The sequence below is a fragment of the Hemitrygon akajei genome, chromosome 13, assembly GCF_048418815.1.
Source record: "Hemitrygon akajei chromosome 13, sHemAka1.3, whole genome shotgun sequence".
NCBI lineage: Eukaryota > Metazoa > Chordata > Chondrichthyes > Myliobatiformes > Dasyatidae > Hemitrygon > Hemitrygon akajei.
In genome coordinates, this window is record NC_133136.1 from 4,618,639 (window position 1) to 4,646,554 (window position 27,916).

General features: G+C 46.3%; 1 protein-coding gene across 2 annotated transcripts in view; it reads right to left on the bottom strand.

Moving 5' to 3' along the window:
* Positions 1–388: 388 nt before the first annotated feature.
* smad7 (SMAD family member 7) overlaps positions 389–27,916 on the bottom strand; it is a 47,414-nt gene continuing 19,886 nt past the window's right edge. For both annotated transcript variants that reach the window (XM_073064063.1, XM_073064061.1), the window contains exon 4: positions 389–1,258. In XM_073064063.1, coding sequence (XP_072920164.1) covers positions 720–1,258 — 539 coding nt within the window. In that variant the 3' untranslated portion in view covers positions 389–719. The remainder of the gene's footprint in view (positions 1,259–27,916) is intronic.

Below are 27,916 nucleotides of genomic sequence, written 5' to 3' on the forward strand. Positions count from 1 at the left end.
GAGTAATAGATCGAGTAGATAGCCAAAGACTTTTTCCCAGAGAAAAATTACTAATACAAGGGGGCAGAACTTCAAGATGATTGGAAGGAAGTATAGGGAGGATGTCAGAGGTAGGACTTTTTTACATAGAGAGTGAACAGTGCATGGAACGTCCTGCTGGGGTGGTGGTAGAGACAGATACGGTAAGGACATTTAAAAGACTCTTAGGTAGGCACATGGATGATAGAAAAATGGAAGGATATGTGGGAGAAACGCTTAAAGGTCAGCACAACCCACGGACCATGGGGCCTGCCTGCCCTGTTCTATGTTCTAAAACAGATCCTTACTCTTCACTAATTACTAAGTGGGAATTACTTTCCCTTCACCTGAAAGAGACAGCCAAATTACATTTGTTAAATCAGGTGTACAATTTTATTTTTTCCACTTGAACATAAACTCCTCTATTTTAAAAAAAAAACATTCTCCTTGGTTTCAGCACCCATAAGAACACCAATTCGTGTTATTTAAATTTTGGCGTTTTCATCTTATTTGCATTTATATTAAGCAAAGTGCATTTTTAATTGTCTGGTTTACACATTGCACAATACATAAATAATGCTATAAAATGTCTTCATATTTACAAGTAATATAATATATTTATATATAACATAAAATACACTTTTCTTTTATTAAATCTCATTACTTTTCATTGAAAGCATCTCTCCTTTAATAACACTGCTCTATCGACTATCGAGGAACACCTCCAGCCAACAAGGGCAGCTGGTTATGAACTGTCTTGTGTAACATTGGCCCCAGCCTTTTACAAAACTAATCTGAACACTGAACCCGGACCACGGCTCGTGCGTGAAATCATGGTCATTGGGTCTCTGCAAGGTGTAAGACTTCTCGTAGTCGAAAGCCTTGATGGAATAGCCCGGGAATACTTTGTGCACCAGTAACGTCCTGGAGTCCGGGTTGTCCAGTGTGACCGACTTAATGAAGATTGGGTAGTTGCTGCGATTGTAGACCCACACGCCGTCTGGCTCTTTGCTCAGCTGAATTCCGTAACCGATTTTACTCCGCACTTTGGTCACCAATTGGCTTTTGTTGTCAGAGTTCAACTGTCCAAGGCAGAAACCATTCCCGTGAGGTAGATCATAGAAAATATCCAGGGAGGGTTCCTGGACAGTGTAGAGACGTCCCACTCGTGTCCTCTCCTCCCAGTATGCAACAACGCACCAGTGCGATTGACTTCCCAGCTCCTGACTTATTCGCGATTCTGCAGAAGAAAGGAAAAGGAAAACCTTTAGCCTTTTTACCTTAAACCAACATCCAGAGTCATAGAATTTGCTCGTTATTTACAGAAATAAAACATCATTGAAATAGCCATGCACCAGGGAAGAGGGGAGTGGAGTTGGATAGTCTTCCGGAACCAATGGCAAATCCACTGACCATTAGCACCAAAACCCAACCTAGAGTTATAGAGCACTACTGTACAAAAACAAGCCCTTCGGCCCATCTAATCCATGCCAAACTATTTCTCTGCATAGTCCCATCGACCTACACCTGCACCGTTGACCCCCCCGTACACCTCCCATCCAAGTACCTATCCAAATTTCTCTTAATTGTTGCAATCAAAGCCTCATACACGATTTCCACTGGCAGCTCATTCCACACTCTCACCACCCTCTGAGTGAAGAATTTCCCCCTCAGATTCCTTTTAACCTTTAACCCATGGCCTCTAGTTCTAGTTTCACCCAACCTCAGTAGACAATCCTGCTTGCATTTACCCGATCTATACCCCTCATAATTTTGTGCACCTCTATCAAATCTCCCCTCAATCTCCTCCACTCCAGGGAATAAAGTCCTCACCTATTCAACCTTTCCGTATAACTCAGGTCCTCAAGTTCCTGCAGCATCTTTGTAATCATCACACACCTGAAATCATCAAAACGCTAAAGGCCGTAGATGAAAGAACAGGATCTTCTGAAACTGAGAAGCTACACCACAGAATGCACACCATGCACACGCTCCGCCTCTGGTTTCTGTTCTATCAAGCTAAACTATACCGAGCTATAGTTTTGAAGGTTAGCTTTATGAGCCGCGGGTACATAAACATACAGTGAAATGCATCATTAGCGTTCATTAAATCAGTGACCAGTGCCAACGGAACAAATCCACAACTTGCTAACCCGAACTGGTACTTCTTTGGAATGTGGGAGGAAACTGCAGCACCCAGAGGAAATACACATGGTTACGGGGAGAACGAACAAACTCCTTACAGACAGTAGCAAGAATTGAACCCCGGCCGGTGAATGCTGGCACTGTAAATAGCGTCATGCTAAACACTGCACTCATTAGTATCACCTCCCGCTTTTAGTTAACTGTTCATTACAGATTGTCTCTGAGTCAGAAAGCTTACCAGTACTAAGACAAATACACACCTGTAACTAATTGGAATCTAGGCTAAATTATTAACATCTAGACTGTATGCTGACACGTGAATGTTTTATAAGTGCTGGGTTTGTTTACAGTAGTGATTCTCTCTGCTCTCTCTCTCTCTGTCTTTGGTTAATCCAACAGCCCACAACATTAGCTCTAATATTGTCATCTGAAAATTCGGCAAACTTCTGCAGGTGTGAAGTGGAGAGCGTTCAGAATGCCTGCATCACACCCTGGTACAGAAACCGTAATGCCCTTGAACAGAAAAGACAACAGAAAGCAGTGGATATGGCCCTGTCCATCACAGGGAAAGACCACACAGACCGTGCTCTCTTCTCAATACTGCCCTCTGGAAGGAGGTAGAGTGCCTCAGGACTCACCCCACCAGGCTCAGGAGCAGTTATTACCCCTCAACCATCCGGCCCCCGAACCAGAGGGGATAACTTCACTCACCACAACACTGAACTGGTTCCACAACCTAAGGGCTCTTCATCTAATTTTCTCAATATTTATTATTTATGTATTATTATTTGGGGGTTTTTGTATTTGCACATTTTGTGGTCCTTTGTGCACTGGTTGTTTGTCCATCTCCATTGTGCGCAGTCTCTCATTGATTCTACCGTGTTTCTTTATATTTACTGTGAATGCCCACAAGAAAATGAATCTCGGGGTTGCATACAGTGACATATATGTACTTTGAACTAATACATCTATTTTGAACTTTGAGTCAGGCACTGGTAACTGGCCAGTTCACTCACCTTGCTCAATACTACAAACTTAAAAGTAAATTTGCTATCGATGTATAGGGTATGTTACTATATACTGTACAATCCTGAGGTTCACTGTCTTGCAGGAATAAAGAACTGCAATAGAACTTATGTAAAACTATACATAAACATACAAACAAATGACTGGCAAAAGAGACAAACTGCAAATGATCCCGGGAATGAGAGGGTTAACGTGTGAGCAGCTTGTGATGTCTCTGGGCCTGTACTCACTGGAGTTTAGAAGAATGGGGGCAGGGATATCTCATTTAAACCTATCGAATACTGAAAGGCCTAAATAATGTGAAGAGTATGTTTCCTATTGTGGGGGGGGGGGGGGTCTAGAACCAGAGGCACAGCCTCAGAATCGAGGGACTTCCCTTTAGAACAGAGATGAGTCTGTACCCTCTGGTCCTAGACTCCCCTACTGTAGGACACATCCTCCCTACATCCACTCCAGCAAGGGCCTTTCAATATCTGGTGGTTTTCAACGAGATCCTCACTTATTCTTCCAAACTCCCATGAGTACAGGTTCCAGAGTGAGTATGGGTGACGGGTATGAGGATGTGGGGAAGGACGAGGAAAAGATGGAGCCCAATTTTACAGCCTGAAGGTGCGTAAAATTGCACAAAAAGGCCAACAGTGAGTGTAAAATCTTACAGAGGCACACAGATGTCTACTCCTTTTGACTCTGCCCTCTGCAATATGGCATAGATCTAGGCAGTGGGGGGGGGGTGGTGTGTGTGTGTGTGTGTGTGTGTGTGTGTGTGTGTGTGTGTGTGTGTGTGTGTGTGTGTGTGTGTGTGTGTGTGTGTGTGTGAGATAGAGAGAGAGAGAGAGAGAGAGAGAGAGAACAAAGGGTTTCTGCCATTCACTGTGGTGACTGGAGCCTCAACAATAAAATCCAGCGAAGGAAAGCAAGCCCTGTTCCTTTTGTCTAACAAAACCTGTCTCCTGTGACTGGGGCGGAACAGATTACTGTGCATGGGACAGAGTGCAGATTACTGTGAATGGGACAGAGTGCAGATTACTGTGAATGGGACAGAGCGCAGATTACTGTGAATGGGACAGAGCAAAGATTACTGTGAATGGCTACACAGCGTTTATTCATTGTCAAAAGTTTCTCATCAGCCATGCAAATTATAGGCTGCAACGCTGTCTGCAGCAATTACTGCCTTTGCCATTCAAAGTAAGTGAAGCCCTTAAAGGGAGAGCAGAGGAGTTACAGCATAAAACAATTTATTCCCAGACAGAATGTAATTGTCTTTGGAGTCTTCACATCCTTTATTTTATGATGCGGTACATGTAGATGATTATTTTATGCAGTTAAGAGATTTAAGTATAAATTTAGAAAAGAGGCCAGATATAAATTTCCCACAAAGATACATCCAAATGTTAAAACTAAGATTTAGGAACAGAATTAGGCCATTTGGCCCATCGAGTCTGCTCCACCATTCCATCATAGCTGATTTATTATCCCTCTCAACCCCATTAACCTGCCTTAGACCATAAAACAAAAGGGCAGAATTAGGCCATTCAGCCCATCGAGTCTGCTCCACCATTCCATCATGGCTGATTTATTATCCCTCTCAACCCCATTCTCCTGCCTTCTCCCTGAAATCTTTGATGCCTTGACTAATCAAGAACCTATCAACCTCCACTTTAAATATACCCAATGAGTTGTCCTCCACAGCTGTCTAAGAAATTCCTCCTCATCTCAATTCTAAGTTATTATGCCAAGGATGGCATTTTATCTAAAAGCTAAATCCGTGGTGACACTTGCAGCTGCCCAGCACAACCCTCACTGATCTGATGACACAAACAACGCACTGCACTGTTTGTTCCAATGTCCGTGTGACAAATGAAGCTGATCTACCCTTTACTCTGGGGGGGGGGGGCATAGTCACTCAGTGTGCTGTACCCATATGTGAAAACATATTTAGTACCCCCCATGGTCTTCCAAGTTCAAAGTTCTAAGTAAATTTATTATCAGAGAACAAATGTGCCACAACCCCTGAGATTCCTTTTCTCGTGGGCATACTCAATAAATCAGTAATAAAATCAATGAAAACCCGCACCAACTTGGATGTTCAACCTATGTGCAAAAGACAACAAACTCTGCAAAACAAAATAGTAAATAGATAAGCAATAAATATTGAGAACAAAGTGAGTCCACAGGTTGTGGGAAAGTTCAGTGTTGGGGTGAGTGCAGTTGTCCCCACTGGTCTAAGAGGCTGATGGTTGAGGGGTAATAACTGTTCCTGAACCTGATGGAGCAGGTCCTGAGGCTCTGGTACCTCCTTCCTGATAGCGGCAGCGACAAGAGAGCATGTCCTGGGTGCTGGCAGTCCCTGGTGGTGGGCACTGCTTTCCTGTGACAACATTCCATGTCGATGTGCTCAATGTTGGGGAAGGCTTTACCCGTGATGGACCTGGCCGCATTCACTCATTTGTGTATGATTTTCTGTTTAAGGACGTGTCTGAACCCTCAAGCGTGTGAAGTAATGGAGGGGAGGAGTTATAATAATAAATAAGCAAGCGTGATTTTTTAAAACATGGTCTACAGCCAACTTTTGTTCAAGATCCATAGAATTTGGATGAGGTAATTGAAAGAGAGCACAAGAAAAGTCAGGTAATAAACGTGAGAGATTCTGCAGATGCTGGAAATTCAGAGCAACACACACAAAATGCTGGAGGAACTCAGCAGGTCAGGAGGGAGCATCCATGGAGAGGAATAAGCAGTCGATGTTTTGGGCCGAGACCCTTTATCAGGACTGACTTCTCTAAGAAAGGATGTGCTGGCACTACACAGAATCCAGAGGAGGTCCACGAAAACGATGCTGGGAATGAAGGGTTTAATGTACGAGGAGCATTTGATGGCACTAGGTCGACATTTGCTGAAGTTTAGAAGAATAAATGGGGATCTCGTTGAAATCTCTCAAATGAGGGTGCTGAGTCTGTGGAGTTCATTGCCAAAGGTGGCTATGGAGGACATGTCATTGGGTATACCTAAAGCGAGATTGATGGACTCTTGATTAGTCGGTGCATCAAAGGTTTCAGGAAGAAGGCAGGAGAATGGGGATGGGATGAGAAGGATAATAAATCGTGATGGAATGGCAGTGCAGACTCGATGGGCTGAATGTCATATGATCTCATGTTAATGAAGGCAATAAATTATTTACATGAAAGGCATTAACAGCTTCACTAAAATGACAAGGCAATTATTGTCGGCTGAAAAAGGGCAGGAGGTAGAGATTAAAAACTGTCACTACCGTCAAATCGGCAAAGTAGCTAGACAGGCTTTCGAAGAGGGACAGTTGTGAAAGATTTATTCAGGTAATGGAACTTGTTTCTTTAAACTCACTGATTTTGCCACCATCACAACAGCAGGATTCGAAGCAGGCGGGTGTTCTGATGAAGGATCCTACGCAGGAAAGCTCAGCGATGCCTCTTCTGTTTGAGGAGGCTGGAGAGAGCTGGCCTATGCACCTCCATTCTCACAACCTTCTGCATCACTGTTTGGTACAGAAACTACCCTGCTACGGACAGGAAGCCTCCATAACGGAGAGTCAAAACTGCCCAACGCATCACCAGCACCAGCCTACCCACCATCAACAACATGGAAAAGAGAAAGGGGCCAGTAACATGATGAAGGATCCCACCCACCCTGCTCATGGACTCCCATCAGGGACAAGGCTACGTATTATTCACGCCAGGACCACCAGACTCAAAAACAGTTACTTTCCCCAAGCAGTGAGCACTGCTTTATTATTCCCTGTCAGTCACCCATGTACAGCCTGGCGACACTGGCTATCTTATATATTCTTACTTTTTGTGTATTTGGGATTATTGTGCTCTTCATCTTATTGCGGTTTTCTTTGGTGCTGCATTGGAAACAGAGTAACAATTATTTAGTTCTCCTTCACAATTGAATACTGGAAGTGACATTAGGCAGTCTAGCCTGAACCATTCTCTTGCATTGCCACTGTTGAGTTCCTCCAGCGTATTGTGCGGGAGAAGACTGGTACAGTAATCATTTCACACCGTTACCTCAGTGCCGGTTAGTTCTGATCCACGCCAGTGCATGAGACCAGCTGAAGGCCTCTGATAGATAGAACCAACTCCCTCAGGGTGAGCGAGCTTGGGGCATTCTTTGGTCTCTTCCTGGAGAATTTCGGGAGGCCGCTTCATTTTTATTCAGAGATTTAACGAGTGAAGAGGGCCCAGCAACCCATCAATTTAACTCCAGCCTAATCACAGAACAATTTACAATGACCAAATAACCTACTAACAGGCAAATGCTGGAGGAACTCAACCTACTGACAGGTATGTTGTTAGACTACCGGCGGAAACCCACGCAGTTACGGGGAGAACGTACAAAAGTTCTGACAGAGGGCACCAGAACTGAACTCTGAACTCTGAACTCCAATGCCCCAGCTAATTGCTTCACTACCGTGGAAATGCATACTGACTAAATCATTATAGAACGAGCTCAGAGTAGGTAAAACAGCTTCAGCCCCTCACCTCATCTACCCTCCCCCACCAACACCCAACAACATTTTAAAACATGGAGTACAGCACAGAAACAGGCCTTCAGCCCACAATGTTATGCCAAACCGTAATTAATAATCAAATGGCAACTAATCCCTTCTGCCAATGTCCATATCCTTCAATTTTCCTCACATTCATGTGTCGATCTAAATGTCCCTTAAAAGCCTCTAATGTTCCTGCCTCTATCACCACCCCAGGCAGCGCATTCCAGACATCCACCACTCTCTGGGTAAAAAAACTTGCCCCTCACTTATGTTTTGAAATTACCCCCTCCCACCTTAAATGCATGCATGTCCTTTTTATTAGACATTTCTACATTTCTACCCTGGGAAAAGATATTGTCTACCTAGTCTATTTATGCCTCTCATAATCTTATAAACATCTCTATTTTGAAAGTGCTAAGAAACACCCTGTGGTTATGACAGGCACCACATGAATAAACAGAATCAGGTTTAATATCACCAGCATGTACTGTGAAATTTGTTGTTTCGTGGCAGCAGTACAATGTAATACATAATAATAAAAACTACTGAATTACAGTAAGTACATTTATATTTTAAAGAGTTACATTAAATAAGCAGTGCAAAATAAGGAAAAAAAAGTGAAATCTTCACGGGTTCATTGTCCATTCAGAAATCTGATGGCGGAGGGGAAGAAGTGAGTTTACAACTTTCTGCAGCTTATTTCGAACGTGTGCAGTAGCCGCTCCATACCAGACAATGGTGCAACCCGTTAGAATGCTCTCCACAGTACATCTGTAGAAATTTGCGAGTGTCTTTGGTGACTTACTGTCTTGCCTTCTTTATAGCTGCATCGATAGGCTGCAGTTACAAAGAAGGCATGTTAAAGTGCCTCCATCATCTTACAGAAAGAACTGTCATTTGAAGTAACAAGATAAACGCCAGACATTACCTCTCTATACCTCTCTATCTTTTCATCTCATTTTGCACTGCTTATTTATATTTTATGGCTTTTATTATAATTCATTGTACAGTATATTTGATGTCTTGCAAAGCAACAAATTTCACAACATTCTGAACAGTAAAGCAGTCTTAACTTAGCAGTTGCAACGTTCACCAGCCAGTTTCTACATAGAACAGAAGAGCACATGAACAGGCCCTTCAGTGCCCAGGTCAGGGCTAACCAGAGATAGTTTCATCAAAACAATCTGCAAGGATTAGCCAGGCCAGAACAGCCACTCCTGGAAGGACATACACCCCATATTCCTGGACTTCTTCACCTGGTCAATGTGAATAGAAAAATATTGCACACTCAAGTTTATATTTTACTGGGAACTACGCTGGGTGCTAAGGCCAAAAAGATTAAAGATTAGCTCGTACATTGAAACATCAAAAGTTCACTGAAAGTGTTAAGAAAAGCCCACAACACATTGCTTTGAGTCAACAGTCCAAGGATGTGTTGGAGGCAGACCGTCGAGTGTCACTGCACTTCCCCTGCGAACATAGCATGCCCACAACTTACTAACCCATACATCTTTGGAATATGAGCGGAACCAGGAGCACCCAGAGGAAGCCCACATCACACGGGGAAAACATACAAACTCCTTACAGACAATGCAGTAAATGAGCCCCAGTCACTAGGGCGGTAAAGCATTATGCTAATCGCTACGATCCTGACAACGTAGTTGTATTTCCTGGTTTTTCATTAGGGAGGTGTAAGCATATCTGTCCCTGAGTGTGTAGCAGTGACCCCTTTCCCTCTCCTCACCTTATTCTGGCATCTGCCCCCCTCCTTTGCAGTCCTGTTAAAGGAGTTCAGCCCGAAACAAAGCTGTGAATTGCTCTCCATAGTCGCTGCCTGACCTGCCGAGTTCCTCCAGCACTGTGTGTGTGTGTTACTCTGGATGAATGAAAATGTCAGGCCTGCTCTGGAGAACACACCTCCCCTTCAGCTTCTCTGAAACCAATTCCCTGTCATCTACAGGAATGTTCAGTGTGGGGTTAGGTGAATCAGGTTTTCTCCCAGTTTAGGAGATACTCAAATTCAATATTGTCCTGGGGCAAGTTTCACAATCTAGCTAATTGTTATGCCAGCAGTCTGTGAGATGGAGGTGGATAGGAAGGTGAATTTATTATCAGAGTACATACGTGACACATATACCACTCAGAGAGTCACTGTCTTGAGGGTATTGACAGGGAAATTAGAATCAGCATCCAGTTCAATATCCCTGGTATGTGTCGTGAAATTAGTTGTGCTGTGGCAGCAGTACGCTTCAATACATAGTCATAAAAACTATCAACTACAATGGGTAGATATGAAATAAGTAATGCAAAAATATCCAAATACAATCAAATTTATGAAAAATTACACATAAGCAAAGACTGACAAACAACCAATGTGCAAAAGAAGACAAATTGTGTCAATAAAAATATAAATAATACTGAGACCATGAGTTGTAATGTCTTTGAAAGTGAGTCCGTAGGATGTGGGAACAGTTGAGTGTTGTGTGAGTGAAGTTATCCACAACGGTTCAGAAGCCTGTTCCTGAACCTGGTGGTGTGGGTCCTGGGGCGCCTTGTCGAGAAAAGACCATGTCCTGGATGGTGGAGGTCTCAGATAATGGGTGCTGATTTCTTGTGTCAGTGTTCCTTGTAGATGTAGTCAAAGGTAGGGAGGGCTTTACCCGTGCTGACTGAGCTGCATCCACTACTTTTTGTACCTGAGAATTGGCGTTTCCATACCAGATAAGTTCATTTCCTTAATGAACATGCTTTAACACAGCCAGGCCTGGAAGGACACACCCTACGTACCCGGACCATGTCCCATGGTCAATATGAGGACACACCCCATGTACCCGGACCATGTCCCATGGTCAATATGAGGACACACCCCATGTACCCGGACCATGTCCCATGGTCAATATGAGGACACACCCCATGTACCCGGACCATGTCCCATGGTCAATATGAGGACACACCCCATGTATCTGGACCATGTCCCATGGTCAATATGAGGACACACCCCATGTACCCGGACCATGTCCCATGGTCAATATGAGGACACACCCCATGTATCTGGACCATGTCCCATGGTCAATATGAGGACACACCCCATGTATCTGGACCATGTCCCATGGTCAATATGAGGACACACCCCATGTACCTGGACTGGTTCTCCTGGTCGATGTGAAGTTAAAAACATTACACTCATAAGACCATAAGAAATCAGAGCAGCATTTGACCAGTGAGCCCAATGAACCTGTTCCATCATGATTGATTATCACAGAGACACAGAAAACCCCCAGCACAATACAGGCCCTTCGGCCCACAATGCTGTGCCGAACATATCCTTACTTTAGAAATTACCTAGGGTTATCCATAGCCCTTCTAAGTTCCATGTTCCTATCCAGGAGTCTCTTAAAAGACCCTATCGTATCCACCTCCACCACCGTCATCAGCAGCCCATTCCACGCACTCACCACTCTCTGAGTAAAAAACTTACCCCTGACATCTCCTCTGTACCTACTTCCAAACACCTTAAAACTGTGCCCTCTCGTGCTAGCCATTTCAGCCCTAGGAAAAAGCCTCTGATTATCCACACGATCAATGCCTCTCATCATCTTATACACCTCTATCAGGTCACCTCTCATCCTCTGTCACTCCAAGGAGAAAAGGCCGAGTTCACTCAACCTGTTCTCATAAGGCATGCTCCCCAATCCAGGCAACATCCTTGTAAATCTCCTCTGCACCCTTTCTATGGCTTCCACATCCTTCCCGTAGTGAGGCGACCAGAACTAAGCACAGTACTCCAAGTGGGGTCTGACCAGGGTTCCATATAGCTGCAACATTACCTCTCGGCTCCTAAACTCAATCCCACGATTGATGGCCAATGCACCTTCTTAACCACAGGTTCAACCTGTGCAACAGCTTCAAGTGTCCTATGGACTCAGACACTAAGATCCCTCTGATCCTACACACTGCCAAGTGTCTTACCATTAATACTATATTCTGCCATCGTATTTGACCTACCAAAATGAACCACCTCACACTTATCTGGGTTGAACTCCATCTGCCACTTCTCAGCCCAGTTTTGCATCCTATCAATGACCCACTGTAACCTCTGACAGCCCTCCACACTATCCATAACACCTCCAACCTTTGTGTCATCAACTTCTCAACTCCATTCCCCTGCTTCTCCCCATACTTTTGATGCCCTAACTATAAACAAAAACCTATCAACCTTTGCACTAAATACACCCGATGACTTCACAGCTGTCTGTGGCAATGAATTTCCCTGATTCACCACCCTCTGGCTAAAAAATGCCTCCTCAATTTTGTTCTGAGTGGCTATCTCTGAGGCTGTGCCTCTGCTCCCCACTACAAGAAACATTCTCTCCACACGCCTTCTATTAAGACCTTTCAATATTTGATAGGCATCAATTAGATCCCCCACCCCTACACCCATTCTTCTAAACTCCAGCAAGCACAGGCCCAGAGACATCAAACACTTCTCATACGTCTTTCACTCCTGGGATCATCCTGGTGACCCTCTCCGATATCAGCACATCATTTCTTAGATAAGGAGCTCCCAACTGCTCATTCCAGTCTGACCAGTGCCTTATAAATCCTCAGCATCACATTCCTGCTTTTATATGCCAGTCCTCGAATGCTAACATCACCACCGACTCATTAACCCACAGGAGGACACCAGAACTGCTCACAGCTATGAGGCCAACAAGAGATTCTCTTCTCAGCCGCTCCCCTTGCCCATTCCTTGACCCCTCAACCCGTCCAACCAGCAGCCAGCTTCACAACTCACATGTTTGTGTCCCCATCGCACTTGCGGGGGAAAACAATGCCAGCCGGCAGACTGGAGACGGAGAGCAGCCGGCAAGAGTTAATCATTACTTCTGTCTGGCTGTGTGATCGCATCACTTCTGTTCTTGGTCACGTGGTGCTCCTCCCTAACACAGGCACATGCGAGGTTCCAACTTGTGACACTTGCCAACACCAGCCTCTGGGTAGGTCTCCCGCACCTTCAAAGTGCTTAAGGTTTTTACTTGCCAGTAAGCCAGTTGTCACAGGCACCCCCGTCTCCTGGCCCACACTTATTCCAGCCCCAACAACACACGTACAGCTGTCTGTGTAGAACGGGGTCTCAGCATGCTGCTCTGAAGGACGTAAGCTCACTCTGCATGCTCTATTCCCCCTGCCGTCTAGCTGGAGCCTCGCTCAGAACTGCTAAGTCATTATATCCATGGCCAGGAGACACAATTCATTAACATTAGAAATTCAGCACTAAACAGCAAGCTCAGTCAAAGAATTCACCGCAGTTTCTGAGATGACCCTATGGATATTTTCAAACTTGAAAATGTGGTGGCATTCAACATATCTATCCCCGAGTAAATTAACCGAAAAATGAGAATTCATCAGAGCCGAGTGTGAAAGAGGAAGACGTAGGGAGGGGGAGAGAGGAGAGAGGGGGAGGGGGAGAGAGGAGAGAGAGGGGGAGGGGGAGGGAAACACTTTTTTATTTCCTTGGCACCTGACCACATCACAAAGCACTGCTGAACTCTGATAATGCAATGCCTCTCTTTGCAACCCAGGTAGACCAGGCCCCTGGCCCCTGCTCCCAGAAACACTCCGGTGAGAGCCGGGCAACAGGTTTATATCCAGCATTGGGATATGTTACCAATTAGATCAGAAAATATTCACATACAAGTTACCAATAAGGGTCATTACCAGTTCCTAGAAAGAAGCACTCGAGGAGGAGGTGGGCAAATGAGAACCTGTTAGGCGGTGGTCAGACACACTTGGGAGTAATGTGAGCAGTTTGCAGCCCCTTATCTGAGAAAGGATGTGTTGGCAGTGGAGAGAATTGAGGAGGTTCATGGGAATGATTTTGGGAATGCAAGGATTCACGTAAGAGGAGTGGTTAATGGGTCTGGGCCTGTACTCGCTGGAGTTGAGAAGATCTCATTAAAACCCATGTTCTGCTTAGTATTTGTTTACTTTGCTATTGTTTGTTTTGCATACATTAAATATCCCGCATATATCTACCTCTACCACTAGCCCTGGCAGTGTATTCATTTTAACCAACTCCAAGATCAATCTAACCCTCCTCCAACACAGCTGCCCTCCATTTCCCTATCATCCACGTGCCTATCTAAGAGTCTGTTAAACGTCCCTAACGTATCTGCCTCGACCACCACCCCTGGCAGCACATTCCATACACCCACCACCCCCCATGAAAAAACCTCTGACATCCCCTTCTACTTTCCTCCAATCACCATAAAATTATGCCTCTTCGTACTAGTTATTTTTGCTCTGGGAAAAGGTCTCGGGCTGTCTACTCAACCTGTGCCTGTCACCATACCTCTGTGAAGTCCCCTCTTGACGTCTGATCTCCTGTCTATGGCTGTTCAAATGAACAGAGTCTAATGGAGGGCCACTGAGTGAGTCTAACCCTTGGCCCCTGTGGCAAGTCCCTAACGGTACCGCCTCTAATCCAGTTCCCGCTCTCTCACTACAGTTTCAGCATCTTTCGTTCCCTGGAAAACACTCAGCAATGTGGGAATATTAATTTTTCCTGATCCATTTTTCTCTGAAAAATAGTCAATTCCTGGCGACCTTGGGAGGATTCACAGAATGAGAATAAACCTCAAACTGTCCAACCCCCTCGCTCGCCCCTCGGAGACTTCATTCAGCCAAGTTGGTAAAGAGCCAGCTCCTTCCCAGTTATTAGCTCAAAGTAAACTGTGTCATTAATAACAGCCGTACCCCACCCGTCACAAGTAGAAGCAGCAGCCTGCAGAAACACAATGTGTGAGTCAGGCCGAGAGTTTTGCCTCGTCTCAAACCGGAACATCATCAGCCTTGTAGGATGTCCGTGTGTCAATGTAATCTCATGGGGGAAGTGACACAGAAACCTGAAAAGTCTGTGAGAGAGAGAGAGAGAGAGAGAGGGAGAGGGGGAGGGAGGGAGAGGGGGAGGGGGGGAGAGAGAGAGAGAGAGAGGGAGGGAGGGAGGGAGAGAGGGAAGAGAGAGAGGGAGGGAGGGGGAGGAGAGAGAGGGGGAGGAGAGAGAGAGGAGAGAGGGGGAGAGAGAGAGGAGAGAGGGAGGAAAGGGAGAGAGAGGAGAGAAAGGGAGAGGGAGAGGAGAGAGAGGGAGAGGAGAGAGAGGGAGGAGAGAGAGAGAGAGGAGAGAGAGGGAGAGGGAGAGGAGAGAGAGGGAGAAGAGAGAGAGTGGAAGAGGAGAGAGAGGGAGAGGAGAGAGTGAGGGAGAGAGGGAGAGAGAGAGAGAGGGGGAGAGAGAGAGGGGGAGAGAGAGAGGGAGAGAGAGGGGGAGAGAGAGGGGGAGAGAGGGGGAGAGAGAGGGGGAGAAAGAGGGGGAGAGAGAGGGGGAGAAAGAGGGGGAGAGAGAGGGGGAGAAAGAGGGGGAGAAAGAGGGGGAGAGAGAGGGGGAGAAAGAGGGGGAGAGAGGGGGGAGAGAGGGGGGAGAGAGAGAGAGGGAGGGAGGAGAGAGAGAGAAAAAAAGACAGAGAGAGGGAGGAGAGAGAGACAGAGAGAGAGAGAGAGAGAGAGAAAGAGAGAAGGGAGCAGATAGGGAGAGGGCAAGAGGGTGGGAGGGAGAAAACAAATGCTGAATAGAGGTGAAGAGTCACATAATTCAGTAGAACTCATATGTCTTTAGCTTTCTTTGGGTAAAATGTGAAACAGTGACAGCCTGATGGAATTCGCTGTGACGAGCACTAAAGTGCTCAGGAAGAACCAGGTTGTGGAGGAATTGAGAAAAGGGGTGTAGATCAGGAGGATGAAGTAAGAAGCTGGGAAGTGATAGTTGGAAATGGCAAAGAGCTGAGACGAAGGAGAGGAGAGTGGACCATGGGAGAAAGGGAAAGAGGAGAGGCACCAGAGGGAGGCGATAGCAGGTGATGGGGAAGAGTTAAGAGGCCAGAGTGGAGAATTGAAGAAGGGAGAGAGGGAGAAATTACCAGAAGTTGGAGAAACCAATGTTCATGTCATCAAGTTGGGTTATAGATGAAACATGAGGTGTTGCTCCTCCAACCTGAGAGTGGTCTCATCATGGCAAACATCTCCATTGAAAATGTCACAGCTAAGGTACGCGGCCCTGTTGTATGAGTAAATTATTTCTGTTTGCAACGACAGACTGTAGGACGTGGTTGGAGGAGGTGAAGGTGGATGCAGACTCCACCCAGTACCTCAACCTACCACAGCCAAAGGCTACAGAAGATGGACGCTCCACCACGGACAGTCCCAAGCAAAAGGAAGAGGGTTGGCTGCTGGAGGAACTCAGCAGGTCAGGCAGCATCTGCGGAAAAGAGTCCAGTTGATGTTTCGACAGGATGATCAGTTGTACCCCATCCCCCGAAAGCCCCGTATTACATAAGCTCCAGAGACCTCACTACTGGGATAGAGAGGAACTTCAAAGATATGCTATAGCTGGGGATGATTTGAAAACCTGACCCAGGACAGAGGTCCCTGGTGAACTGTCAGCAGTCTATGCCCCAGTAGGGGCAATGGGCTTCAAAACAAGAAAAAGCCAGTCCACCTTTAAGGAAATCACCACTGCTAAGTCACAGCTACTGAGGCTCTTAAAATTACCAGTCAGCTCTGGAGTTGACCCTCAATTCTGCAAAGCTGTCACTAAATCCTTTGAGTTGAAATGTCTACAGGCAATTGAGAGCAAATGATGCAATTACTAAAACTCGTGTGACAAATATTTTAGCAAACTGTAGGTAGTGTAACTGGCAGGCCTGAATGTGTATGGAGCAAAAGGCAGGCCGTATGGTAAGTGTGACAATTCAGATGAGAGCTGACCTCATAGAGGCTCAGATCCAGTGGACAGTTAGACTTTTTCCCAGGGCAGAAGTGGCAAATACAAGAGGGGTCAGTAGTTTAAGGTGATTGGAGAAAAGTAAAGTGGGGATGTCAGAGGTAAGTGCTTTTTCTACACAGAGAGCGTTGAGTGTGTGAGAAGTCTTGCCAGGGTGGTAGTGGTGGCAGGTATAGTACATCAGAGACACAAGGAACTCTTGGTTGACAGAGAAATGGAGAGCTATGTGGGAGGGAAGGGAGTAGGTTAATGCATTGCAGAAAGGCCCTTACTGTTTTATGTTAGCCATATTAGCTGGTTCCACCCAGGGTAAAGTCTCTAACTGTCCATCTAATCTACGTCTTTTATCATCTTGTACATCTCTAATCCTCCTTTGCTCCAAAGGGAAAAGAGCTCGCTCAACACTCAGCCTTTCCTCATAAGACAGGCTCTCTAATCCAGGAGCACTCTGGTAAATCTCCTCTGCACCCACTCTAATCCAGGAGCACCCTGGTAAATCTCCTCTGCACCCTCTCTAATCCAGGCAGCATCCTGGTAAATCTCCTCTGCACCCTCTCTAATCCAGGCAGCATCCTGTAAATTTCCTCTGCACCCTCTCTAATCCAGACAGCATCCTGGTAAATCTCCTCTGCACCCTCTCTAATCCAGGAGCACCCTGGTAAATCTCCTCTGCACCCTCTCTAATCCAGGCAGCATCCTGGTCAATCTCCTCTGCACCCTCTCTAATCCAGACAGCATACTGGTGAATCTCCTCTGCACCCTCTCTAATCCAGACAGCATCCTGGTAAATCTCCTCTGCACCCTCTCTAATCCAGGCAGCATCCTGGTAAATCTCCTCTGCACCCTCTCTAATCCAGGCAGCATCCTGGTAAATCTCCTCTGCACCCTCTCTAAAGCTTCCACATCATTCCTATAATGAGGCAACCAGAACTGAACTCAGAATTGATACTTTCTTCTTTGAATTAATCTAATTTGCTTTACAAGATTCAACTCGTCTGCTTGACAACCAGTTGTGACAAATATCTCCCGACCTCCAGTGTGTCTTTGCAAACTGCCAATTCAAACTTAAGGTTCAAGACGACAATGAGAATTATTGTTAAAGAAAACTCACTATCAACAATGTCCGGATTTAATAAATTATTGATCCCAAACCTACATACAAGGGAAGTGTTAGACTGATCTTAGAATAGGTTATAAGGTCAGTACAGCCTGTAGTTGTAGTGTTCTATGTATATGAAGCATTTCAGGCAAGAAGTGCCCTTATCACAGCTCCATAATAATCATGGTTCCTTAAGGTTGTTATTACTGGGAGGTGGGGACAAGCTCCCACTACCTATTAAATGCTCCCAATGCTGTGGTTCTCAGCTAGCCTCTGACAACTCCTGGCCTTCACATGTGGCTTAGCTAGGCCCAGCGGAACCGTTTCTACTGACAGGAGAAGGGACAAAGACGGGTTACCGCTGGTTTAAAGTCAGTTGTTCTGGGCAGATGCCCACTCATCTGCTGTGCTTGGCAACTCATCTAGGTGAAGGAAAACTCTGATCTCAAACCTCCACAGCCTTAAGGCTATACCTGCTCATGGGGAAGGCTTCGGGAGTAAACCCGAGGGGAAAATCTGGAGCTGGAGGTCCTAAGGCAATCTCACATTGTGTTCGATGCTGACTGGCGACTCCTGCGATGCTGCTGGTAACAAACTGTATCGGCCCCTTTGGGTTTACTGGATGTGTGGAGACTGTTGAATGGGCAACAGCTTGTGCTGCATATAACACCACCCTGGCTGGTTTATGGGAAGGCAGATAGCTGGGACACAACAGGCGTGGTCGACCCTGACTAATGGAAGGCTTGGTGGAGGGGGGAGGTGTGTTTCTGAAATTTCCCTCAAGAAACAAGCCAGGCTACAACACCTCTAGACAGTGGAATTTAGTGTCAAATACACAGGGTCATTCATTCTGCCTACCAAGAATTTGTTAGACACATCAAATCTGTTGTTGCCAAACACGCAGACAATTGTCAATAATTTATTCCAAGTGGCTCCTGTATATTCTCCACCGACAAAGACATTCCTGCCCCATTGCTCATCGCAAGAGATGATATTTGCCTTCAGAGAGATTGGCGGCTGAAAGTATGCAGCGTTAATACTAAGGTGGGGCTCATTTTAAAGATGTGCTATCTCTGAATGCCAGAAGGACTGACTGTGGTAAATGCCAAGGTCATGTCGAGGTTTCTGTAAACAATGCCCGTCTACAAATGGGCAGACACTTGCACATTCCCAGCTTCGGGTTGGAGATTTATTTCCAGATACAGTGTGGAACAAGCCTGTCCACAGCCCAGCAAGCCACAGCACGGAGCAACAATTTACAATGACCAACTTGTTAGTGCAACGCTATTACAAACTGTGTTCGGAGTTCAATCCTCTGTAAGAAGCTTATCCGTCCTCCCCATGGAATCCCTGGGCCTTCCAGCTTCCTCCCACCATCCAAAGATGTACTGGCAATTGTAAATTGTCGCTGATTAGCCTAGGGTTAAAGTGGTGGGTTGGTGGGTAGCCGGGCTCGAAGGGTCAGAAGGGAGTGTTCCGCACCGTATCTCTAAATGCAATGAAGAAATGAGGCACCGACATTTCTCATCCTCTGCCTGAAGTATTTTCTCACAGCAACACAGCCGCACAAGACGAAGGCAGGCAAAAGAACCAGAATGAGCGTTTTATACACAGAACGTTGAACAGTACAGCAAAGTACAGGCCCTTTCGCCCACAACATGCCGCCATAGCCTACAATTAAAGGCTTTCTGTTGGTCATCCTTAACGAATTTGAACATAAAACACTACAACACAGTACAGGCCCCTCGGTCCGCCATGCTGGGCTGACCTTTGAACCCCTGTATCTAGCCCTTCCCTCCTTTCCTCTGTCATCCACGTGCCTATCCAAGGGTGACTGGATGCAGGTGTCTAAGACGATAAGAGGCACAGATCAAGAATGCGATCTCAGGGTTGTAGGATGTACTTTGACAACAAATTTACTTTGAACTTTGAGTGGACTTTTTCCCAAGGGGAGTAAGACTAATATGAGGAAGCATAATTTTAAAGTGATTGGAGAAAAGTAGAGGAAGTAACGGCAGAGGCAGAGTTTTACACAGAGAGTGGTGGGTGTGTTGAAAGTGCTGCTGGGGTGGTAGGAGGGGTATTTAGGAGACCCTTAGATAGGCACATGGGTGATAGAAAAATGAAGGGGTAAGTGGGAGGGAAGGGGTAGATTGATCTTAGTGTAGGTGAAAAGGTCGGCACAACATCGCAGGCTAGAGAGCTTGTAACTGCTGTAGTATTCCACCATATCTAAACCACAAATGGACATGAAGGTACAGGTGTTAAACTATATTTAATTTTTTTGAGATACAGCATGTAACAAGCCCTTCCGGCCCAACCAGCAGCTCACCTATTTAACCCCAGCCTAATCACAGGGCAATTTACACTGGCCAATTACCCTAACCCGGGCACCCAGGGGAAACCCACACGGTTCAGGGGAGAAAGTGCAAACAGGAAGTTAACTCTGAACTCTGGAACTGCGCGAGCTGTAACAGCATCCCGCTAACTGCTACGTTACCGTGGGTCGGGGAAACAGATTCTTACCACGAGGGCCAGCTCCTCCTCCTGTCATGGAGCCAGCTGCTGGGTCTTTGCGTTGCAACTCACTGAAGACATGACTCTGTTGCTGAGCACTGAGCACAACTGCAGGAAAGCAGTGTCCATCGTCAGGGACCCCCACCTCCCAGGACATGCTCTCTTCTCACTGCTGTCCAGGAGCCTCAGGACCCACATCAGCAGCTTCAGAGACTGTTCTTACCCCACAACCATCACAACTTCACTCAACCTCACTCCCGCAAGCCAGGAGACAGGTGCACGCTTTTCAGATTTTCAGGTGAGACCAAGCCCCATGAGAGTTGGTGAGACAGAGACAGAGAGTGAGCAATTATTAGCCCTCAACCGACAGGCTCTTGAACCAGAGGGGATAACCTCACTTGCCCCACACTGAACTGTTTCCACACTTTTAAGGACTTCATTTTTTGTTTTCGGTATTCATTGTTTATTTGTTTTCTTATTATTTTTGTTTATTTGTATTTACTGTGAATGCCCGCAAGTAAATGATGTCAGGGTTGTATATAGTGACATATCTGTACTTTGATAACAAATTTACTGTGACTTAGACTTTGCTGGGAGGTGAACACTGGGGAACCGAAAGTTCACACATCGACAAGCAGAACAGTTCAGCTGGGGCCGCAAGGCAGGAAGGGAATCTCAGGGTTGAATATGGTGACATCCATGTACTTTGATAATAAATTTACATTTTGAACTTTCAAGAGTGCACCTTATCACATTTTCAGAACGAAAGTGAAGAAATCTGTTGTGTTTTCCTTTCCCCTGCAATCTACGGCCTTTTAAAACCCAGACAGGGCCTCAGCAAATCACACATTGATGATCCAACTGGCCTGCTTTTTTCCAGCAGTCTGTTTGTCTTTGACTGAAGGCGATCAGGACTGGGAATCGGTTGCTGCAGAATGCACTCTCCACCCTAGCACAATATGAATTTAATTGGGGGGCACGAAGGACAGGGAAGGGATCCAGACAAGGGGGCCCGTACATGCTGGAGTTCAGAAGAATCAGTGGGGATTTCATTGAAAGTTATCGAATATTCAAAGATAGACTGGATGTGGAAAGGATGTTTCCTACAGTCGGAGGATACGACCTCAGAACAGAGGGACTCCATCCCTTTAGAACAGAGATGAGAAGGAAATATCTTGCCCAGAGGGCAGTCATTGCTGATGGCTGTGGAGGCAAAGTCACTGGGTTTACTTAAAAGGGAGGTTGAGAGGTTTTTGAATAGTCAGGGTGTCAAAGATTCTTCCCCTCCACCATCAGACTCCCGAATGGATAATGAACCCATGAAGATTACCTCAGTACTTTTCCTCTCTTCTTTGCACTATTATTTAATTGTTTTTAACGTTTCTCATTTTAACTTAGTAAAAAAACACCTATTCAATGTACTGCCACCACAAAACAACAGATTTCGTGACAGTGATGTTACACCTGATTCTGATTGCGGAGAATGGGGAAATAAATCAGCCATGATAGAATGCCAGAGCAGACTCGATGGGCTGAATGGCCTAGTTCTGCTCCTGTGGCTTAATGTGCTCTCCGTTTTATCAGAGTATTTAATTTCAGTGGGGTTGCAAAGGGATCCAGACGAAGGTGTAGAGTTTGAGCTGACGACTCTGGGTGGGGTTCAGTGCGTAAGACCCAGAGGTCTGGGACCCAGCCCAAGCGCAAATCAAAACCAGTCCTCAGCCAAAAGCTTCCTTGGCTCCAGAGCCGGGCAGGAAGCTGCAAGAGGAATGAAATATCGACAAACAAGAAGCAGGCGACCACATCCCTCTGGGCACTGCTCATGGCCCTAGTCAAATGAAAGAGAAACGTTACCATCCCACCATCAGGAGGCAAAGAAAAAATATTAAATAAATACAACACAGTACGTTCATTGTTTGTTTTCCTCTCCCATTGTGCCGTGAAAATTTCTCTCGTCTGCCCGCTTTCTTCACTTTCTCTTTGCTTTATTTTCCTTTTTTCCTTGGTACAGTGGTTCAGATTTCTTCTCACACTCTCACCGCAGCTTTGAAGCTGCCCGGGCAGTTGGCCCAGTATATTCTGCCCAACATTCCTCCCTGCACCAATTAAACACATTAACTGATTCATTCCGTGGATGCTTACGGGAGAACTGGCGTGCAGAAAATTGTTACTGCAGATGAATACTAGCAAAGGGCAGCAGCAAATCAAAGTTGTTCCTGCAGACCTGCCCAACAGAAGCAATAAAACAATAAGACTTTATTCTGTGTGAGGCCTCTGAGATTTAATGATTCATTGGTTAACCAGCAGGGTTTTTCAGCCCTATACCTCTTCCACCTATCCCCTCCCCCTCACCTATAATACATCTGAGCAGAATTAGGCCATTCAGCCCATCAAGTTTGTTCCATCATGGCTCATTCATTATCCCTCAACCCCAGTCTCCTGCCTTCTCCCCAAAACTTTTGATGCCCAGACCAGTCAAGGAATGTCAACCTCCACTGTAAATATACCCAGTGACCTGCCCTCCACAGCTGAATGTGGCAATGAATTCCACAGATTCACCACCCCCTATTCTGAGGCTGTGTCTCCAGTCCTGCCAAAGGGTTTCAGCCCGAAACGTCGACTGTACTTTTTTTCCGGAGGAGCTGCCTGGTCTGCTGTGTTCCTCCAGCAATATGTATGTGTGGTTCGGATTTCCAGCACCTGCAGATTTTCTCTTGTCTGGGCCCTCTGGTCCGAGACTCCCCCACTACAAGAAAAATCCTCTCCATGTCCACTCTGTCTAGGTCCTTCAATATTCAATAGTTTTTAATGAGATTCCTCCCCCCCCCCAGTATTCTTCTAAAATCCACTCCAGACAAGCCCAGGGCTATCAAATGTTCCTGATACATTAACCCTTTCATTCCTGAAATCATGCTGGAAAACCTCTTCTGGACCTTTTCCCAATGCCAGCACATCATTTCTTCGATGACAGGCCCTAAACTACTCACAATACTGCTAGTGTGGTTTCACCTGGTCTCACCTATCACCTGCCAGCTCGTACAGCTCCCCCCCCTCACCCATTTTTCTCATTCTGGCTTCCTCCCCCTCCCTTTCCAGTCCTGAAGAAGGGTGTCAGTCCAAAACGTCATCTCCACAGATGCTGCCTGGCCTGCTGAGTTTCTCCAGCATCGCCTGCGTGTTGTTGCAAAGTTATATTGAATTAGATTTTCAAGTTTTAAGCAAGTCCAGTGTGAAAGATGAAATGTTTAAGGGAAAGCTCTGTGGGCCAAAAGGCCTGTACTGTTCTATGTTCAATAACACACACACATCAAAGGAAGCATCTCCATGACAGCAGACTGGGAGCCAATTTAGTGGCTGTGGGGTCATTTAATCCTGAGTCCTGCCAGAGACAGCACAGAGTTAGTTATCTTTTACACAGAGAAGCACAAAGGTCAGTACGAGACGGCACCAGCAGGAATTTCAATGTCCTCTTGGTGTAAGGCAAATGCTGATAAGTGTTCTCCGACGCCCCACTCTCCCTTCCCCCACCTCAAACACTCCTCAGTCAAGAGGTCAGCCAATGCCTATTCTCAAGCAAAAGCCACAGGGCCCAGCCACCCTCACATTTGTTGGAGAGGCAGGGTCTCCACTGACTGTTGGCTCAGCGCAGAGTCTGTCTCATGCTTCTCCTGACCTCTCTACCACTAGGCAGAATGCCAAGTGTAAAGGAAGCCAGACACACGTGCCCTCTCAAGACACAAGTCAAAGTCCAGTGAGCTTTAGACATTTCTTCAGAAAATTGCAGATGAATTGGCAGCAAAACCCAGAATACAGATTAAAACAGATAACTACTGCTTCAAGAAAGCTGCACCCAACACCCAAGAACCCCCTCTATCCAGGACAGAATCAGAATCAATTATATATATCATGAAATATGTTGTTATGCAGCAGCAGTACAGTGTCATACATCGTAATAAAAACTATAAATTACAGTAAGTATATATAAAAATAAATAAGTACTGCAAAAAAAGAGGGGAAAAATACTGAGGTATTGTCCATGGGTTCTTTGTCCATTCAGAAAGCTGATGGTAGAGGGGAAAGCGAAGAACATTCGTCACGATACATCTATAGAAATTTACATTATAGCCTGCCATGCCTTCTTTGTAATTGCATCAATATGTTAGGTCCAGATTAGATCTTCAGAGATGTTGACACCCAGGAACCTGAAACTGCTCATTCTTTCCACTGCTGATCCTCCGATGAGCACTGGTCTGCGCTCCCTCGATGAGCACTGGTCTGCGCTCCCTCGATGAGCACTGGTCTGCGCTCCCTCGATGAGCACTGGTCTGCGCTCCCTCGATGAGCTCTGGTCTGCGCTCCCTCGATGAGCTCTGGTCTGCGCTCCCTCGATGAGCACTGGTCTGCGCTCCCTCGATGAGCACTGGTCTGCGCTCCCTCGATGAGCTCTGGTCTGCGCTCCCTCGATGAGCACTGGTCTGCGCTCCCTCGATGAGCACTGGTCTGCGCTCCCTCGATGAGCTCTGGTCTGCGCTCCCTCGATGAGCTCTGGTCTGCGCTCCCTCGATGAGCACTGGTCTGCGCTCCCTCGATGAGCACTGGTCTGCGCTCCCTCGATGAGCTCTGGTCTGCGCTCCCTCGATGAGCACTGGTCTGCGCTCCCCCGATGAGCACTGGTCTGGGTTCCCTCGATGAGCACTGGTCTGGGTTCCCTCGATGAGCACTGGTCTGGGCTCCCTCGATGAGCACTGGTCTGTGCTCCCTCGATGAGCACTGGTCTGCGCTCCCCCGATGAGCACTGGTCTGGGCTCCCTCGATTTCCATCTCTGAAAGACCACTTCCTTTGGTCTTGCAGCCTCCCCTTCTTTGGCCTCACTGACATTTGCTGCAGCACCAATCCACCAGCTGGGCGCCCTCACTCTTGTACACCTCCTCACCGCCATCTGAAATCACTCTTCTACACCTCCTCACCGCCATCTGAAATTCCGCAACAATAGTCCCGTCACTAGCAAATTTAAAGATGGTTTGATCTGTGTCTAGCCAAACAGTTGTGGGTGTAGAGAGTAGAGCAGTGGGCTAAGCACACATCCCTGAGGCGCACCAGTGACATGGTAATGTTATTATAATCAGCAGAGACTGTGGTCTTCTGGTGAGGAAGTCAAGGATCCAGTTGCAGAGGGAAATACAAGACATGTTCTCTTCTCTGCTGCAACAGGGAAGAGGTACAGGAGTCTCAGGGTCAGGAACAGTTAGTACCATCAGGCTGTCAAACTGAATCAGAAGGGACAACTTCACTCACTCCAACACTGAACTGTTCCCACAACTCATGGACTCACTTCCAAGAACCCTTCATCTTACGTTCTCGATATTTATTATGCTTTTTTTGTTGTTTATTTACATTTAGTGTGAATACCCACAAGAAAACAAATCTCAGGTATAAGTATATATGACATATATGTACTTTGATAATAAATTTACTTTGACAGAAAGTTGTTCAGTAGAGCTCTGCTTGAAGGGAGAAGTCTAAGAGTTGTCGGCAGATTGCAGAGTTAAGAGTTCCATGTGGGCAGGAGGAATGAGTTCTGAAGATCTCCTGGGTTCGTGGAACAGAGAGACAAGAGTTTGAGGCCTAACGTTTGGGGTGTCACAACAGTGCTACACCTGTCTCCGCGGCTGTGGCCTGCAGCCATCAGGCTCCTGAACCGGCTCCATGGCTATGGGCACCGCAGTTCATGTTCTCGGTGTTACTTGTTTACTGTTTTTCATTGTTTGCATGATTTGTTCTTTTTCATACACTGGATGTTTTGTAGTGTGTTTTTGTGTGCATTGTCTTGTGTTTCTTTGTTTTGTGGCTACCTACAAGATGATGAATTTCAAGGTTATGTATGGTCTCCATAGTTTGATAATAAATGTACTTCGAACTTTGAAATCTGGAGTTTGAGGCCTAGTCTCTGGTGATTGGTACGTCCAGGGTTCAGTACTGAGAATTGAGGTCCGAAGGTTGAACCAGGAGCCTGGAAAGCAAGACCCGTTGACACGGAGACAAGTCTGTGAATCTCTGGGGATCTGCTGCGGACGTCGAAGGCTGGTGTCTGCAGGCCTGATGGAGACTGAAGGCCTGTGCTAGGGTTGAAAGATGGAAGTATGTTCATGGGTGGCAGGGAGGGAGGAACATGGCCTGATTTGGTTGCTTGTTGTGTTCTGCTGAGCATTGTGGGAATGCCATGTTGGTGCCAGAGTGTGTGGTGACCCTTGCAGGCTGCCCCCAGCACACAGTCAAATGTCTTGGTCATCAACACAAACCTCTCACTTCACTGTATGTTTCAATGTACATGAATCTAAAATCTTAATCCAATAAATATTCCACCTCACCAAGGGCTACAAAAAGCCATTTGAAGCACACTTTCTTCAGCCTTCCAGCTCTGGTAGGCCTCACTATAGGCCTGGTTCTAGCCCAGACCTTGTGACCCCAGTGAGGCCCCCACAATGGAAGGATGAGCACACTGTATCATTAAAACCATAAAAATAGGAGTGAAATCAGGCTATTTGCCCCATTGAGTCTGCTCTGCCATTCGATCATAGCTGATAAATTATCCCTCTCAACCCCATTCTCCCACCTTCTAACCGTAACCTTTGACACTCTGACTAATCAAGAACTGATCAACCTCTGCCTTAAATATACTCATTGACCTGGCCTGCATAGCCGCCTGTGGCAACAAATTCCACAGATTCACCACCCTCTGGCAAAAGAAATTCCTCCTCATTTTTGTAGCTTGCATGCTGAGGTTGTGCTCACTGGTCCTGGACTCTCTCAGTACTGGAAACATCTCCGCGATCGAGCCAGTCGTTACGCCAGCGGTCTGTCAGATGGGGAGGAAAGGAAGTAAACGGGGCAACAGTTCACAGCAAAGGACTAGAGAGCATTCTTATACCGTACAAAACAGTGAAAACACAAGGTTCTCTTCAAATGTCAGGCTGCTGTCCTTCCCGATTTCAAAGAAAAAGCCCACCCTCTTGGCAGCCGAGGGGGCTTTAAGGCAGAAGAGGAACGTGCAAGGAGAGGGCTGGGGGTGGGGAGGTATAGAGAGCCAACAGCCACAGGCAGACGATGCCAAGTCCCAGGCACCAGACTTTGCTGGCTGATGCAGTTTGTACTAGTCATGTGATGTGCGAGAGGCTAGCTACAAGGCTCCCAGCCTGGCAGACAGCCGAGAAAGCAATAGAGAGAGGCTCCTCGTGGCCAAGTTAACCCTTTGGTGACTTCCTGCAGGCTGTGAGTTCCAACAAGCAGAAGCAAAGCAGCCAGTCCTCGCATGCACAGCCGCTCGGCTTCAAGCAGCCGAAATGTTACCTCCTCACCCAGACACAGGAGCACAATTACTCCATTCAGCCCATCGAAGTTACACTACACCCTCAGCAATACAGCTTTTACCCCTCTGACATCCAGTTTCTGAATGGGCATTGAATCCATGAACAGTACCTCAGTACTTCATTTTATTTCTGTTTTTGCACTACTTATTTAACATAAAACAGATAATTTTTTACAGTAATTCACAGCTTTGTCCCTATATTTATCATGTATTGCATTGTACTGCTGCCACAAAGTTAACAAATTTCACGACGTATGCCGGAGATATTAAACCCCACTCTGTGGACTGATTTATTAACCCTCTCAACCCCGTTCTTCTGCCTTCTCCTCGTAACCTTTGAAACCCTGACTAATCACTTAAAAACAGTTCTTTATATAAAA